The sequence below is a fragment of the Oncorhynchus mykiss genome, chromosome 5, assembly GCF_057628025.1.
Source record: "Oncorhynchus mykiss isolate SJ-2025 chromosome 5, ASM5762802v1, whole genome shotgun sequence".
NCBI classification, from domain to species: Eukaryota; Metazoa; Chordata; class Actinopteri; order Salmoniformes; family Salmonidae; genus Oncorhynchus; species Oncorhynchus mykiss.
Window position 1 is genome coordinate 76,923,735 of NC_143026.1, and position 17,704 is coordinate 76,941,438.

Sequence of the window (17,704 nt, forward strand, 5' to 3'; positions counted from 1 at the left end):
ACACACACACACACACACACACACACACACACACACAATCCATATTTCTCAACACATCAGTGTCCAAACACACATCACGGTTTTACCAATTATATGATGAGGATGTGAGTTCGGCAGCGAGTTCAGTCAAGAGACAGACAGATCAATGATCAGCTACAGTATGTAGACAGACAGCTCATTCTGTCTCTTTAGACAGAGGGAGACCCAGGGCTGCGTGTGTGTGTATGTGTATGGTTTAATCTCTGTCTTCAGTCTAACTAACCCTCCTCTTACTCTGATGAATCATTTAAACATCTTAGACTCTGTGGTTATGATTTTAATATGGAGTGAAAAGTTGCTTTTTGAAATAACTAGCTACAGTTTGACTCAGAATAAAACCAATATTGGAGTGATTCTCCAGAGCACAGTGTCTAAAAGTGTCTGTGTGTATCCCTTCTTACCTATTGGCAGTAGTCCCCAGGGTCATCTCCTCCATATTGCTCCAGACTGCTCCTACGTTCTTGTTGACCTCTGTGACCCCGATGTCTCCTAGAAGACTGGGCTCCTTCCTCCGCAGCAGGTCATTGACCTTTGCCCCCACCACCTTTCCCAGGTTTAGGGCGTTCTTCAGCCTCTGCGGACCTCCAGCGACAGTGGTGGAGGAGGGGGCCTCGGCAGGGCTGCTACCCAGGGCAGGGTTAGCAGTGACCAGGGAGCGACGAGCCGAGGCCTGGGTCAACCTGGAGGCCTGGAGCCCCTGGCCTGGAGCTCTGGAGGCGTTGGAGTTCTCAAACATACTCTGGTCAACTGGAGGGAGAGAGGGAGGGAGAGGGATCGTGTAAGATAAAAGTGAGGCATTTCTAGTTAAATGCAAGGTTTCAGATACATAGAACATTACAGGCACCAATGGAATGGAACAGATATAAATGGAATGTATAGACGACATTAAATCTCATGACCTGGAGCAAAAGAACACTCCTGACATTCCAATACTTACTGCATCTTTTATGCTACATTGCAGAATGTTGCAAAATCAAAAACATGTTTAAGTATGGCTTAGTATTAGAATGAGCAAATGGGGTGCCACAAGGCACAGTGTTACAACCACTCCATATGGATGCAACACATTACACAACCATCAACAAGTCACAATGCAAGCAAGGGGCATGACACATGCACATAGCCACATCCACCAATCACAATGAAGCAGAAAAAGGGACCACAATGCATTACAGGATGGGTAAATGCACAAAGAAGCGGGTTGTTGTCAGTCCACAGTACAATAATAGATTTTCTTACCTCGTGGAGAAAATAATTTCTCAGAAGGCATTAGTAAGACACAACAAGTGCTTAGAATGAATAAAAATTGTATTTGTAAAGCGGGTTCCAAACATTGCGTACAAAGTGTTATATAAATACATTTTAAGTTCTAAGTTAAATCATTTAGCAGATGGTCTTATGCAGAGTGCTTTCTAATAACCTCCAGTACATATGCTAGAGAAAATGTAGAGTTCAGAATACTGAGCACATTCCAATGGAACACAATTTACTGCCTGATTCTTTCTCGCTGATCAGACAATCGCTCCGGAGCCCTAACGGGCTCATCATAGGGACAAATAGGGACTTCACGGCTAAAAAAACGGGTTGGATTGTAACTCTAAACACCACATCTCATCTCTCGACAGATATATGGAAAGAAACAGTGAGAGCAGTGAGACAGCACAGCACAGGTGCCCTTGACTTCACTTTGTGTTGCGGCTGCAATTCAGATGATTTCAAAGACACTGGCAGCTCCAGAGATCTTAGAATATATTAGTGTGTCTTTGGAGAGTGAGCTAATATGAATCAGCAGTGAACGAAGGGTGTTTGAAGGAGGAAGAGAGAGGGAGAGCAGAGATCCAGGTGGTTATTCACACAAACACTGATATCTCTTTTCACTGTTAGAGGCTTGCCAGGGGGATGGATGCTCTGTAGCCTGACTAAAGAAAAGTGCTGTTAGAAAAATTATATTTGATAAAAAAACAAACATGAGCTGGCGCACACCCAGAAAATAGTTTGTGTGGAGGTGCTGACTAACGGCGAATAAACTATAAACTATTAAAATAAAACAGTTGCACACATACAGTGCCTTGCGAAAGTATTCGGCCCCCTTGAACTTTGCGACCTTTTGCCACATTTCAGGCTTCAAACATAAAGATATAAAACTGTATTTTTTTGTGAAGAATCAACAACAAGTGGGACACAATCATGAAGTGGAACGACATTTATTGGATATTTCAAACTTTTTTAACAAATCAAAAACTGAAAAATTGGGCATGCAAAATTATTCAGCCCCTTTACTTTCAGTGCAGCAAACTCTCTCCAGAAGTTCAGTGAGGATCTCTGAATGATCCAATGTTGACCTAAATGACTAATGAGGTTAAAAAGTGTCATTTAAAGTTTGCCACAAGCCACCTGGGAGACACACCAAACATGTGGAAAAAGGTGCTCTGGTCAGATGAAACCAAAATTGAACTTTTTGGCAACAATGCAAAACGTTATGTTTGGCGTAAAAGCAACACAGCTGAACACACCATCCCCACTGTCAAACATGGTGGTGGCAGCATCATGGTTTGGGCCTGCTTTTCTTCAGCAGGGACAGGGAAGATGATTAAAATTGATGGGAAGATGGATGGAGCCAAATACAGGACCATTCTGGAAGAAAACCTGATGGAGTCTGCAAAAGACCTGAGACTGGGACGGAGATTTGTCTTCCAACAAGACAATGATCCAAAACATAAAGCAAAATCTACAATGGAATGGTTCAAAAATAAACATATCCAGGTGTTAGAATGGCCAAGTCAAAGTCCAGACCTGAATCCAATCGAGAATCTGTGGAAAGAACTGAAAACTGCTGTTCACAAATGCTCTCCATCCAACCTCACTGAGCTCGAGCTGTTTTGCAAGGAGGAATGGGAAAAAATGTCAGTCTCTCGATGTGCAAAACTGATAGAGACATACCCCAAGCGACTTACAGCTGTAATCACAGCAAAAGGTGGCGCTACAAAGTATTAACTTAAGGGGGCTGAATAATTTTGCACGCCCAATTTTTCAGTTTTTGATTTGTTAAAAAAGTTTGAAATATCCAATAAATGTCGTTCCACTTCATGATTGTGTCCCACTTGTTGTTGATTCTTCACAAAAAAATACAGTTTTATTTCTTTATGTTTGAAGCCTGAAATGTGGCAAAAGGTCGCAAAGTTCAAGGGGGCCGAATACTTTCGCAAGGCACTGTATAATCTCCCAGCAATTTAATGGTATTTACCAACGTTTCGGCATCACTTCGGCAAAAATGATATATATATATTTTTTTTTACCCCTTTTTCTCCCCAATTTCGTGGTGTCCAATTGTTGTGGTAGCTACTATATTGTCTCATCGCTACAACTCCCGTACGGGCTCGGGTGAGACGAAGGTTGAAAGTCATGCGTCCTCCGATACACAACCCAACCTAGCCGCACTGCTTCTTAACACAGCGCGCATCCAACCCGGAAGCCAGCCGCACCAATGTGTCGGAGGAAACACCGTGCACCTGGCAACCTTGGTTAGCGTGCACTGCGCCCAGCCCGCCACAGGAGTCGCTGGTGCGCGATGAGACAAGGACATCCCTACCGACCAAGCCCTCCCTAACCCGGACAACGCTAGGCCAATTGTGCGTCGCTCCATGGACCTCCCGGTCGGTTACGACAGAGCCTGGGCGCGAACCCAGAGTCTCTTATGGCACAGCTGGCGCTGCAGTACAGCGCCCTTAACCACTGCGCCACCCGGGAGGCGGCAAAAATGATATTTAACAGAAAATCAATCTGTTTATCTCTGTGTGTCTGTGCGCGTGTGTTTGTGTGACAGCTCTCAGCCACTCTTTATGCTAGAAAAGCAGTTCCCACACTTTTCTTAGCTACAATCCCTATCAGAAGGCTGCATAATGATAGAACGAGGATAGTGTTTTAAGTATGGGCCGGCATGATAATAAATAGCACAAACATAGTCAGCTCCATTACACATTAACTCCCCGTGTGAAGACGCTGGAGCTTGTTTGTCTACACCCGAGGCTGAGACTGGCCCTGTACTATAATACATACTGGTGTCCCTCTCCTGTCTCTACCCCCCTCTCTCTTGTTTCCCCCCTCTCTCTTCTTTTCCCTCTCTCAACCCCCCTCCCTCCTGAGGGGTATGTACTACTGGGGTGAATCTGGGGGGAATATATATATATATATATTTTTTTTTACAGCCTACCCTTAGGGATTGTTGCCATGTTAATTCTTAATTAACACAAAAGTTTTGTTTTTTCTGCTCAAGTGCAGAGGTGTCACGTGTGCTCCCTCTCCGGCCTCTAGGTCACCAGGCTGCTCTTTATGGCGCACACCTGTCACCAGCGTTACAATCACCTGAACTCCATCACCTCCTTGATTACCTGCCCTTTACATGTCACTCCCTTTGGTTTCTTCCCCAGTCGTCATTGTTCCTGTTTCATGTTGGTACGCTGTTCGTGTTTCTTGTTTTGTTCATTTATTTCTGAAATGTATTCACTCCATGAACTTGCTTCCCGACTCTCAGCGTACATCGTTACAAGAGGAGAATAAACATATAGGAATGAAGTACAGAAAACATAAAAGAAAGATAATTAAATGAAAAAAAAAGACAATTAAATGAAAGAGACAGAATTCTAGAAAGGCAATCAACTGTTATGATAGTACGGTACAGTGTGGCACAGCAATTTAAGTAGAGGAGTACGGAAAGAGAGAAAGTAAGAAAGGAGACGTTTATTGAGCAAAAGCAAGGTCAGGGACAGAATGAGATGCAGGGTAAGTGCATTTTCACTCCCACACATATACAGTACAGTATACTGGGTTTCTCTTTATACAACAGGCCAGCGAAGGACCTGATGGAATGAAACGTTTTGTACCAGAGAAAAAAGACCCAGGTTAACAGAACAGAGGGAGAAAGGTCACACTATTGAGATGCTCCCACAGCCCAATGAAGCCTTAGTCACAGGAATAGGAAACAAAGTTTAGCCACAACTTTGGAACTTAGAATCATAAGGTCCAGTCTTGTTGGGAGATACTGGAATGCAATGTAACGTTCCAATTGGTTTATTTATAATTTAAAGTTTTATCTCAAGTGTTATTAAAAGTTTTATCTCCTGTCACATAATTGGCTGTATTACTAACATATACCCTTAGAGAGAATGTCCATGACGATAACAACTTCTACAGAGTCAGTCAGAGCCTTATATCAGTCTTACAGGCTGCTGTTTCTTTATGGACTCAACTTTACTCTTCATCTGAAGAAAAACTTTAGACTTTGTTCTCAGCTGTGAGTAACCCACTTCTGTCACAGTGACTACACACACACACACACACACACACACACACACACACACACACACACACACACACAGTGGTGAGACTTGGGCTGTTAGTCAAACAACAGCAGCCTTCCTCACAGAGATGTTATCATAGTTTGAGAAAGGAGGAGAGTAGGAGACAATCACAGGCTGATCACCTGTTACGCGAGTGCAGCAAGGGACCAAGGTAAGTAGCTATCTACCATTAAACTTATCTTATAAAAAACAGTCAATCTTCACATAATCACTAGTTAACTACACATGTTTGGGGATATTACTAGGTTAACTAGCTTGTCCTGCATTGCATATAATCAATGCGGTGCCTGTTAATTTATCATCGAATCACAGCCTACTTCGCCAAATGGGTGATGATTTAACAAAAGCGCGAAAAAAAGCACAATCGTTGCATGAATGTCCCTAATCATAAACATCAATGTCTTTCTTAAAATCAATACACAGAATTATATTTTTTGGGATCTGCATATTTAGTTAAAAGAAATTCATGTTAGCAGGCAATATTAAGTAGGGAAATTGTGTCACTCTCTTGCGTTCAGTGTAAGCAGAGTCAGGGTATACGCAACAGTTTGGGCCGTTGCAAACTAATTTGCCAGAACTTTACATAATTATGACATAACATTGAAGGATGTGCAATGTAACAGAAATATTTAAACTTAGGGTTGCCACTTGTTCGATAAAATACAGAACGGTTCCGTATTTCACTGAAAGAATAAACGTTTTGTTTTCGAAATGATAGTTTCCGTATTTGACCATATTAATGACCAAAGGCTCGTATTTCTGTGTTTATTATATTATAATTAAGTCTATGATTTAATATTTGATAGAGCAGTCTGACAGAGCGGTGGTAGGCAGCAACAGGCTCGTAAGCATTCATTCAAACTTTACTGCGTTTGCCAGCAGCTCTTAGCAATGCTTGAAACACAGAGCTGTTTATGACTTCAAGCCTATCAACTCCTGAGATTAGGCTGTGTGTGTTGTTAGTGCCTGTTAGAACATCCAATAGTCAAAGGTATATGAAATACAAATGGTATAGATAGAAATAGTTGATGCGTCAGATTCCTATAATAACTACAACCTAAAACTTCTTAACTGGGTATATTGAAGAACTGGGAATATTGAACCACCAGCTTTCATATGTTCTGAGCAAGGAACTTAAACGTTAGCTTTTTTACATGGCACATATTGCACTTTTACTTTCTTCTCCAACACTGTGTTTTTGCATTATTTAAACCAAATTGAGCATGATTCATTATTTATTTGAGACTAAATATATTTTATTTATGTATTATATTAAGTTAAACTAAAAGTGTTCATTGTTCATTCAGTATTGTTGTAATTGTCATTATTACAAATATATATATATATATATAAAAATTGGGAATTAATCGGTATCGGCTTTTTTTGGTCCTCGGTATCGGCATTGAAAATCATAATTGGTCGAACCTCTACAACGTACCTTCAGGGCTGAGTGGAGGAGAGTAGGAGACAACGTACCACAGGAATGAGTAGAGGAGAGTAGGAGACAACGTACCACAGGGCTGAGTGGAGGAGAGTAGGAGACAACGTACCACAGGGCTGAGTGGAGGAGAGTAGGAGACAACGTACCACAGGGCTGAGTGAAGGAGAGTAGGAGACAATGTACCACAGGGCTGAGCGAAGGAGAGTAGGAGACAACGTACCACAGGGCTGAGTGGAGGAGAGTAGGAGACAACGTACCACAGGAATGAGTAGAGGAGAGTAGGAGACAACGTACCACAGGGCTGAGTGGAGGAGAGTAGGAGACAACGTACCACAGGAAAGAGTAGAGGAGAGTAGGAGACAACGTACCACAGGACTGAGTGGAGGAGAGTAGGAGACAACGTACCACAGGGCTGAGTGGAGGAGAGTAGGAGACAACGTACCACAGGGCTGAGTGAAGGAGAGTAGGAGACAACGTACCACAGGGCTGAGTGGAGGAGAGTAGGAGACAACGTACCACAGGGCTGAGTGAAGGAGAGTAGGAGAACGTACCACAGGGCTGAGTGGAGGAGAGTAGGAGACAACGTACCACAGGGCTGAGTGAAGGAGAGTAGGAGACAACGTACCACAGGGCTGAGTGAAGGAGAGTAGGAGACAACGCACCACAGGGCTGAGTGAAGGAGAGTAGGAGACAACGTACCACAGGGCTGAGTGAAGGAGAGTAGGAGACAACGTACCACATGGCTGAGTGGAGGAGAGTAGGAGACAACGTACCACAGGGCTGAGTGAAGGAGAGTAGGAGACAATGTACCACAGGGCTGAGTGGAGGAGAGTAGGAGACAACTTACCACAGGGCTGAGTGAAGGAGAGTAGGAGACAACGTACCACAGGGCTAAGTGTATCAGCGTTCTGACAAAGGGAGAGCAGAGAACCTAGCCAAGACCTAACGCTCAACACTTACCGTATAACACCTAGCCAAGCGCACCACGACAAGACCCTTTAATGTGTGTGTGTGTGTGTGTGTGGTGAGAGAAACAGCATTAGGGACTAGTAGACCAACTAGTCTTAAGTGGCCGTGTGGCTATTTAGCTTGTTAGAAAGAGCATCTGTGTGATGACAGATTATCTTGTAATCTACATGAGTGAGGCTTGTCCAAAGAGGGCTAAAAGCATCACAGTGTTTTTTTTTTGAGTCAGATGAACTCATGGATATCATTTTTATATCTCTGCATGCAGTTTGAAGAAAGTTGAAGGTACACTATGTACAAAAGTATGTGGATACCCCTTGAAATTAGTGGATTTGGCTATTTCAGCCACACCTGTTGCTGACAGGTGTATAAAATCTAGCACACAACAATGCGATCTCCATAAACAAACATTATTAGTAGAATGACCTTACTGAAGAGCTCAATGACTTTCAACATGGCCCCGTCATAGGATGCCACCTTTCCAACAAGTCAGTTTGTCAAATTTTTGCCCTGCTAGAGCTGCCCAGCTCAACTGTAAGTGCTTTTATTATTAAGTCGAAACGTCTAGGAGCAACAACGGCTCAGCCGCAAAGTGGTAGGCAACAAAAGCTCACAGAACGGGACCGCCGAGTGCTGAAGCACCGAGTCTGTCCTCAGTTGCAAAACTCACTACCAAGTTGTAAACTGCCACTGGAAGCAACGTCAACACAATAACTGTTCGTCGAGAGCTTCATGAAATGGGTTTTCATGGCTGAGCAACTGCACAAAATCCTAAGATCACCATGCGCAATGCCAAGTGCCGGCTGGAGTGCTGTAAACCTCGCCGCCATTGGACTCTGGAGTGTTTTCTGGAGTGATGAATCATGCTTCACCATCTGGCAGTCTGACAGATTAATCTGGGTTTGGCAGATGCCAGGAGAACGCTACCTGCCCCAATGCATAGTGCCAACCGTAAAGTTTTTGTTGGACGAGGAATAATGGTCTGGAGCTGTTTTTCATGGTTCGGGGCTAAGCCCCTTAGTTCCAGTGAAGGGAAAGCTTAACGCTACAGCATACAATTACATTCTGGACGATTCCGTGCTTACAACTTTGTGCCAACAGTTTGGGAAGGCCCTTTCCTGTTTCAGCATGACAATACCCCGTGCACAAAGCGAGGTCCATATAGAAATGGTTTGTCAAGATCGTGTGGAAGAACTTGACTTGCCTGCACAGAGCCCCAACCTCAAAGCCATTAAACACCTTTAGGATGAATTGGAACGCAGACTGTGAGCCAGGCCTAATCGCCCAACATCAGTGGCAGGCCTCACTAATGCTCTTGTGGTTGAATGGAAGCAAGTCCCCGCAGAAATGTTACTTTTGATCATGTAGTGTAGTTGCTGTCTACAGGAGGAGCTAGCAGCTGCTCCCCTAGACTTCCAGTCATGCGCTAACACTAGAAAACCAATGGCTCCAGAAACTACCTTCAAATTGCATGCAGAGACAAACATGGTATTCATGAGTTCATCTGACTCTTGCCAAAATGTCAAACTGTCCCTCTAAGTCACTGAACGAGACTGAATGCTGGGTAGTAAATTAAATTTAACACGCTCATTTGTGGCGATGAATTAATTTAATTGACTGTTCCAAAGTAAAGTAGTGTCTGCACTAACCGGAGATGAAAATGAAGCACTTCAAATAAAACAGGCTAATTATTTTAGATAAGTTATGTCTAACCCAGAGAGCTAGACTTCCTGTTCCCCTGACCCACAGTACAGTAGCCCAGCCACACACTATGCACACCCAGAGCACAGCTATTGTAGGCCAAACATATATAATTCACACACCCTCGTTTTTTAATATGAATAATTGAAATTAGTGGGTGTTGGGGATGAATAATTTAAGTGCTGTACACTATAGAGCTAGAGGGATACGAGGGGGTCTGTTCATTCTGTAACCTCCCGTTGAGTTGTACACTGTCCTGCTTCCTGTCTCTTGTGGCTTGGACAGGGAGGTCAGAGGTATAAGGTTAGACCTACAGCTACAGCGGCCGATGGGATTATGAGTTCCCCCCCACAGTAAAGTGCTTCTCAATGAGGGGCCAGTGTGTTACTGTGTGTGTTACCCCCCCCCCCCCCCCCCCCCCCCTCTCCCTGTCTTTCTCCCTCCCCAACCCTCTCTCTCGGCCTCTGTCTCTCTACCCAGAATTAGCTCAGTCCATAGGCTGTCTCTCCGTGTGTCTGGATGTATGTGTGTTGTGTTGCATCTCATTGATTCCCACTTGCACAGCCATTTTAAATATTACACTGAGGTTAACTCAAAGGTCTGATCAAGTCCTTCACAAGTTCACCAATAACATCCAATACATACTGTTGTGGTTAGCAGAGATCAACTAGAATGTGTTGGAGATGACAGGAGCGAGTAGAATCAGTGGTTCCCAGAGCATGACAAGCGCCCCCCCCATTTATGGACATGTCTGCACCCAAACAACAGCAGAAAAACCTCAGGAACAATAATTAATATTCTAACCTCCAGATTAATGAACATATCAAATCCTGTTACAGCAACACACTCTCAACAAAGAAACTCTCCTCGAACCCTGTTACAGCAACACACTCTCAACAAAGAAACTCTCCTCGAACCCTGTTACAGCAACACACTCTCAACAAAGAAACTCTCCTCGAACCCTGTTGCAGCAACACACTCTCAACAAAGAAACTCTCCTCGAACCCTGTTACAGCAACACACTCTCAGCAAAGAAACTCTCCTCGAACCCTGTTACAGCAACACACTCTCAACAAAGAAACTCTCCTCGAACCCTGTTACAGCAACACACTCTCAACAAAGAAACTCTCCTTGAACCCTGTTACAGCAACACACTCTCAACAAAGAAACTCTCCTTGAACCCTGTTTCAGCAACACACTCTCAACAAAGAAACTCTCCTCAAACCCTGTTACAGCAACACACTCTCAACAAAGAAACTCTCCTCAAACCCTGTTACAGCAACACACTCTCAACAAAGAAACTCTCCTCAAACCCTGTTACAGCAACACACTCTCAACAAAGAAACTCTCCTCAAACCCTGTTACAGCAACACACTCTCAACAAAGAAACTCTCCTCAAACCCTGTTACAGCAACACACTCTCAACAAAGAAACTCTCCTCAAACCCTGTTACAGCAACACACTCTCAACAAAGAAACTCTCCTCAAACCCTGTTACAGCAACACACTCTCAACAAAGAAACTCTCCTCAAACCCTGTTACAGCAACACACTCTCAACAAAGAAACTCTCCTCAAACCCTGTTACAGCAACACACTCTCAACAAAGAAACTCTCCTCAAACCCTGTTACAGCAACACACTCTCAACAAAGAAACTCTCCTCAAACCCTGTTACAGCAACACACTCTCAACAAAGAAACTCTCCTCAAACCCTGTTACAGCAACACACTCTCAACAAAGAAACTCTCCTCAAACCCTGTTACAGCAACACACTCTCAACAAAGAAACTCTCCTCAAACCCTGTTACAGCAACACACTCTCAACAAAGAAACTCTCCTCAAACCCTGTTACAGCAACACACTCTCAACAAAGAAACTCTCCTCAAACCCTGTTACAGCAACACACTCTCAACAAAGAAACTCTCCTCAAACCCCGCTACAGCAACTCCACTGATATTCCACAAATCCCCGCAGCCCACTGGAGGTCGGGCCCCCCCTCCACAGATAGCATTCAAACACGTCATAAGCATGACAAAAAATGTTTAGAACTACAGGAAAAAATATATAATAATCTCAGTTGTATTGCAAAATGTGTAGAATAGCATGAGATTAGCTATAACATTTCTCTCTACCACATGGCAATACATATACAGTGAGGGAAAAAAGTATTTGATCCCCTGTTGATTTTTCACGTTTGCCCACTGACAAAGAAATGATCAGTCTATAATTTGAATGGTAGGTTTATTTGAACAGTGAGACACAGAATAACAACAAAAAATCCAGAAAAACGCATGTTAAAAATGTTATAAATTGATTTGCATTTTATTGAGGGAAATAAGTACTTTACCCTCTCTTAATCAGAAAGATTTCTGGCTCCCAGGTGTCTTTTATACAGGTAACGAGCTGAGATTAGGAGCACACTCGTAAAGGCAGTGCTCCTAATCTCAGTTTGTTACCTGTATAAAAGACACCTGTCCACAGAAGCAATCAATCAATCAGATTCCAAACTCTCCACCGTGGCCAAGACCAAAGAGCTCTCCAAGGATGTCAGGGACAAGATTGTAGACCTGCACAAGGCTGGAATAGGCTACAAGACCATCGCCAAGCAGCTTGGTGAGAAGGTGACAACATTTGGTGTGATTATTCGCAAATGGAAGAAATATAAAAGAACTGTCAATCTCCCTCGGCCTGGGGCTCCATGCAAGATCTCACCTCGTAGAGTTGCAATGGTCATGAGAACGGTGAGGAATCAGCCCAGAACTACACGGGAGGATCTTGTCAATGATCTCAAGGCAGCTTGGACCATAGTCACCAAGAAAACAATTGGTTACACACTACGCCGTGAAGGACTGAAATCCTGCAGCGCCCGCAAGGTCCCCGTGCTCAAGAAAGCACATATACATGCCCATCTGAAGTTTGACAATGAACATCTGAATGATTCAGAGGACAACTGGGACAACAGAGGACAACAGCTTTTGGCAACAACTCAACTCGCCGTGTTTGGAGGAGGAGGAATGCTGCCTATGACCCCAAGAACACCATCCCCACCGTTAAACATGGAGGTGGAAACATTATGCTTTGGGGGTGTTTTTCTGCTAAGGGGACAGGACAACTTCACCGCATCAAAGGGACGATGGACGGGGCCATGTACCGTCAAATCTTGGGTGAGAACCTCCTTCCCTCAGCCAGGGCATTGAAAATGGGTCGCAGATGGGTATTCCAGCATGACAATGACCCAAAACACACGGCCAAGGCAACAAAGGAGTGGCTCAAGAAGAAGCACATTAAGGTCCTGGAGTGGCCTAGCCAGTCTCCAGACCTTAATCCCATAGAAAATCTGTGGAGGGAGCTTTTTTTTAAACCTTTATTTAACTAGGCAAGTCAGTTAAGAACAAATTCTTAATTACAATGACGGCCTACCCTGGCCAAACCCTAACCCGGGCCAATTGTGCACCACCCTATCGGACACCGAATCACGCCCGGTTGTGATACAGCCTGGAATCGAACCCCTTCCAACAATGAAAGGCTGCACTGCTTTCAGACCCTAGTCTTTGAGCTGACGAGGGAGGACGGCTTATGTACCCTATCACCACAGATAGAGGTGAATAGCTTTTTGTTTTCATGCGTAGGCTCACACACACGCATGTGCGTAAACAAGCACAAATAAACACAAACCCCACACAAACAGACCCACCAGATAACCTCTTTATATGCAGACAAAATGGTTGGGATAAAGCATGCACTGATATTTTCACTCGATTTCAATTATGATGTGAGAAGACGCAGGGAGCTCAGAAGAACATGGTAAACATCTCCTCTGTAAACAGTAAACACCAACAGCAGCAAAATATCAGAACTGAAGAACAAAATCCTGTTAGTCTCATCTTTCTCTCCATCCCTCTCCTCTGTCTCTCCTTCTCTGTCGATCTGTCTCTCTCTCACTCCCTCATCTTTCTCTCAGCGTGGGTTCTTGTTTCTTTTGAGGCTGCAGTGACAGCCTCAGCCTGTTACCTCTGCTACGCTTCTCTGGAAGGTCTTCAATGCTGCCACATAGTGTGTGTGTGTGTGTGTGTGTGTGTGTGTGTGTGTGTGTGTGTGTGTGAGAGAGAGAGTGGCAATGTAAACATTTGTTTTCCATGCTAATAAAGTCCCTTTGAATTTAATTAAGATGGAATCTCTTTCATCATTCCAGAAATAACAAGTTAGTGTCTCTAAACTCCTACACACAGTTAGGACAGATGGGATGGACACCCCATCCGCCTGCCAATAAAACTTCACAGCTGTGTGTGTGTGAGTGTGTGTGTCTATGTGGGTCTATGTGCATGCGTGTGTGCGCTGTCTGGTCAATTCCACAGCAGCTTTCCCATTCTCCCTGGGTGATCCACACTCCATTAACCACAGAGCTGTGAATCTGGGAGCGTGGCTTTAATTAACATTGCCACTAGGCCACTGGGTGTGACAATGACAGTGACGTTGATGACTGTGGTGCTGTTATGTTGGCTGGGTGTGCATGGACAGAGAGACAGGTCTGAACATTTTAAAGTCCGCTCGGTGTCACTGTGACCTCTGGGATCTGCCACCACCCCTGCAGCATCATGTGGCGTTTCCCAGGACCCTGTTATCTCTGCTGTCACTAGGAGAAACCATCATATGTCAGAGGGGTAGGTAGTCAGCAGAACTGTCAATATATACTTTTCTAACCGACTGACTTTGCAAGACTTTCCACAGTGGCAGAGCTGTGTGTGTGTGTGTTTGATAGGGCGTGTGAGTGTGTGTGGCATTTTACACAGTGTATGTACAACTTTAGAAGAGCATCTGTCTAAATATTAAACAAATAATCATTATCAACTCCAGTGATGTGTGTTGTCTGTGTGTGCCTTTGTGTGTTAGTCAGGGTGAGTGATGAGTCTTTATTGGTAGATTAAGTGTTGGGGTGTGACTAGGTTCAAGACTGGGGATCATTGATTCAGGTCTGGAGCCAAACGCTCCTATTAATCATCAACACGTCCTTCAGCAGGAGAGGAGTGCAAAGGAGAGGAGATTGGAGAGGAGAAGAGATGAGGAAAGGAGATGAGCAGAGAGGAAAGGAAAGGAGAAGATAGGAGAGGGGAGCTGGTGTGGATAAGAGGAGAGGAAGAGAGGAAAAGAGGAGGATAAAACGAGTATACATGGGGAGTGTTTATCCCAGAGGGTTGTGTGTGGGTGACTGGAGAGGAGAGAGGAAGAGAGGTGAGGGAGAGGCCAGAGGCTGTTGTGTGGGTGACTGAGGACACTAGAGATTGAGGAAGGTGAACAGCTGGACCCTAGCCTCTAGACCTGGAGGCCTTCTGAGACCATCACCATGCTTCACCAACTAACTACTGGATGAGTACAACCTAGAAACCTTCCTCGCTAATCCACTCAAGGAGATCACAAAAGGGGTTGATTGGAGGTGGTATAACTATTCCCACACACATGAACGCACACACACACACACACACACACACACACACACACCGCACTCTGGGTCAGGTGGGTTATACATACAGGAGAACAGAGACTTCAGAGATCAAAGTTTGATCAAAGGTTGAATTATTTTAAATAACTGTAAACTTCAATTCTCTGCTCTCTACTCTACTGAATCTGATGCAAGAGATGAGCTGAGGATAACTGACTGATGTAAACTGACTTGACCCGCTTTGGGCATTTTACTGTATATGATTACTTCTGTAACCTCTATACTACCCACACACAGTGTTGTCCTATGACCATGCGGTGAATAGGGTTTGATAGGAGGAACATTTGGCAGGTGTTCTTAGTCACTGTTAGTGCACAAGATCTTAAAGGGGAACAGTTTCTGGCGGGCGTTCTAGTCACTGATACGACACAAAGTCCTATAAATGAATTACATTCCTAGAGGTCTGAATAATCCAAGGTTTACATAAATTTGTGCACAAGGTCTTAAAGGGGAACAGTCCACATATGATTCCAAAAAATGGGTTATTCAGAAACAAAAAGAGTTGGAATAATACGTTCTCAACCAACATAATACATATTATAGAGCACCACAATGGCCATGTAGAAAATGTAATGTTCAGATGCAGATATCATCATAATCTTACTAAAAATAGTCTTTGCTTACGAATTGTGGAGAGGGAGAAGAGGCTCCCTCTGTAACAGACACCAACAGTCCTGTACACTTTAGAACACGTGTCAAACTCGTTCCATGGAGGGCCGAGTGTCTGAAGGTGTTCGCTCCTCCCTTGTACTTGATTGATCAATAAGGTCACTGATTAGTTAGGAACTCCCATCACCTGGTTGTCTAGGTCTAAACTGAACACAAATAGAAAGGAAATAATAAACCAGTACACACTCGGCCCTCCATGGAATGACTTTGACACCCATGTTTTAGGGCCTGCACAGTGCCTATACCATTACACTGTGTAGACAGACAGTTTGAGTCATAACCTGTAGACTGGGGTACACACACAGAAGTGCAGTAAAGGAATCTGTTCCGATAATTCTGACAAAAATGTCTGTGAGCAGAGGGAGAGGAGCAGTGGTGGTCAGGTTATTATGGCTGTTCAGATGTTTTCACCTGGTGGGGTGTGTGTGTGTCAATCTGGGTTGAGCAGGGTGGTATGTGCTGGTGTGTGTTTATGAGTGCATGTGTGAATGTGTGTGTGTTGTCGTGCTACACTGCTATCTCATCCCCCAGGCAGTCTGGTGGTCCCTGTCTGTTAAGCACATTTAGTAGACGGAGGGTCTCCTCATCAGACCCCCAGCTGTATATGATATCCCTCTCCTCTCTCTCCTCCCTCTCTTCTCTCTCATGTCTCTCATCCCTCTCATCCCTCTCATCACTATCATCACTATCGTCAGTGTTGGACTCATACTCAGACGCAATGCCAGACTCCCGGAACCTCAGCAGCTCCAGACTGTCAAGCACCTCGTCGCGGGTTGATGACATCACCAAACCTGACCTGTCCTGACCTTTGACCCCATTCTGACCCCTCCGCTGTGGAGGAGTAGGAGGGCGAGGTTCAGGTGTTGGGGGTCCGGGCAGGAAGCGGAAACATTCTAGCTTGAGGAGACACTGATCCCTACCTAGGTGGTTGCCTAGGGGCAGGGAGGAGGAGGAGAGTGGGGCGGCCGTCCCATCCTGGCCCATGCCCATGTTGATGCCCAGCGCTGGCAGGGTGAGGTTGACATGGTCCTGGGGTCGCGGGGTCGTAGGGTCACACAAAACTGGGGGGACGGTGGAACGGAAAGTGATCTCCAACAGACTATCCTGGGAACCCACTGAAGGAGTGAAGGAGGGAAAGAGAAAATAAAAATGTCATTAAAGATAAGCATCCTTCCACACATTGAGCTTACATTCATCTGTTTTACATGGCTAATGCTAACAGGAGCCTCATTCTCATCTACTCCTGGATGTATGAGCAGATTGGGCAACCTGGTCTCAGAGCATTTAGTATTATTCTGTATGTAAAACCGAGCACACCATTTAGTATGATATGTTACATTTAGTATGGTATGTATTACTTTGTAATGTCCACCCATTTCCTATGATATGTTATGCATTTCACATCGTATTATATGTTAAGAAATTGCTAATGTTCGAATTTTCAAAAAGTATGATATGTTACGAATTCTAGTTAGGTGGCTAAAGTTAGCTAAGCTAAGGGTAAGGGTTTAGGTTAGGGTTAAGTCTAGGAGTTAGGTTAAAGAGTTAAGGTTAGAGTTAGGGGAAGGGTTAGCTAAAAGGGTTAAGGTTAGGAAAAGGGGTTAGCTAACATGCTAAGTAGTTGCAAAGTAGAAAAAAGTGGTATGTAGTTGAAAAGTTGCTAATTAGCTAAAATGCTAAAGTTGTCCATGATAAGATTCGAAATCGCGAACCTGTGGGTTACTACACGCTCGTGTTATACACCTACCCATCTGTGTTATATGTTATGTTTCATATGATATGTATTCATTTGTGGATGTCCATTACCCATTTCGTCTGATATATTTTGAATTACAATTCATATTTTTTATTACGAATTTGCAAACGTACAATGTGTTATGAATTTCTAAAATGTATGATATGTTACGAATTCTAGGTAAGTGGCTAGGTGGCTAATGATAGCTAGCTGGCTAATGTTAGCTAGACTAGGGGTTAGGGTTTAGGTTAGGGTTAAGTTTAGGAGTTAGGTTAAAGGGTTACAGTTAGGGTTAAGGTTAG

General features: G+C 44.1%; 1 protein-coding gene across 1 annotated transcript in view; it reads right to left on the reverse strand.

The window, feature by feature from the left end:
* LOC110524577 (carboxyl-terminal PDZ ligand of neuronal nitric oxide synthase protein) overlaps positions 1 to 17,704 on the reverse strand; it is a 166,569-nt gene that overhangs the window by 7,157 nt on the left and 141,708 nt on the right. Inside the window, exons 10-11 of the mRNA XM_036978424.2 lie at positions 16,588 to 16,782; positions 441 to 786 (exon numbers count right to left, since the gene is read on the reverse strand). Of these exons, the coding sequence (XP_036834319.2) occupies positions 441 to 786; positions 16,588 to 16,782 (541 nt within the window). The remainder of the gene's footprint in view (positions 1 to 440; positions 787 to 16,587; positions 16,783 to 17,704) is intronic.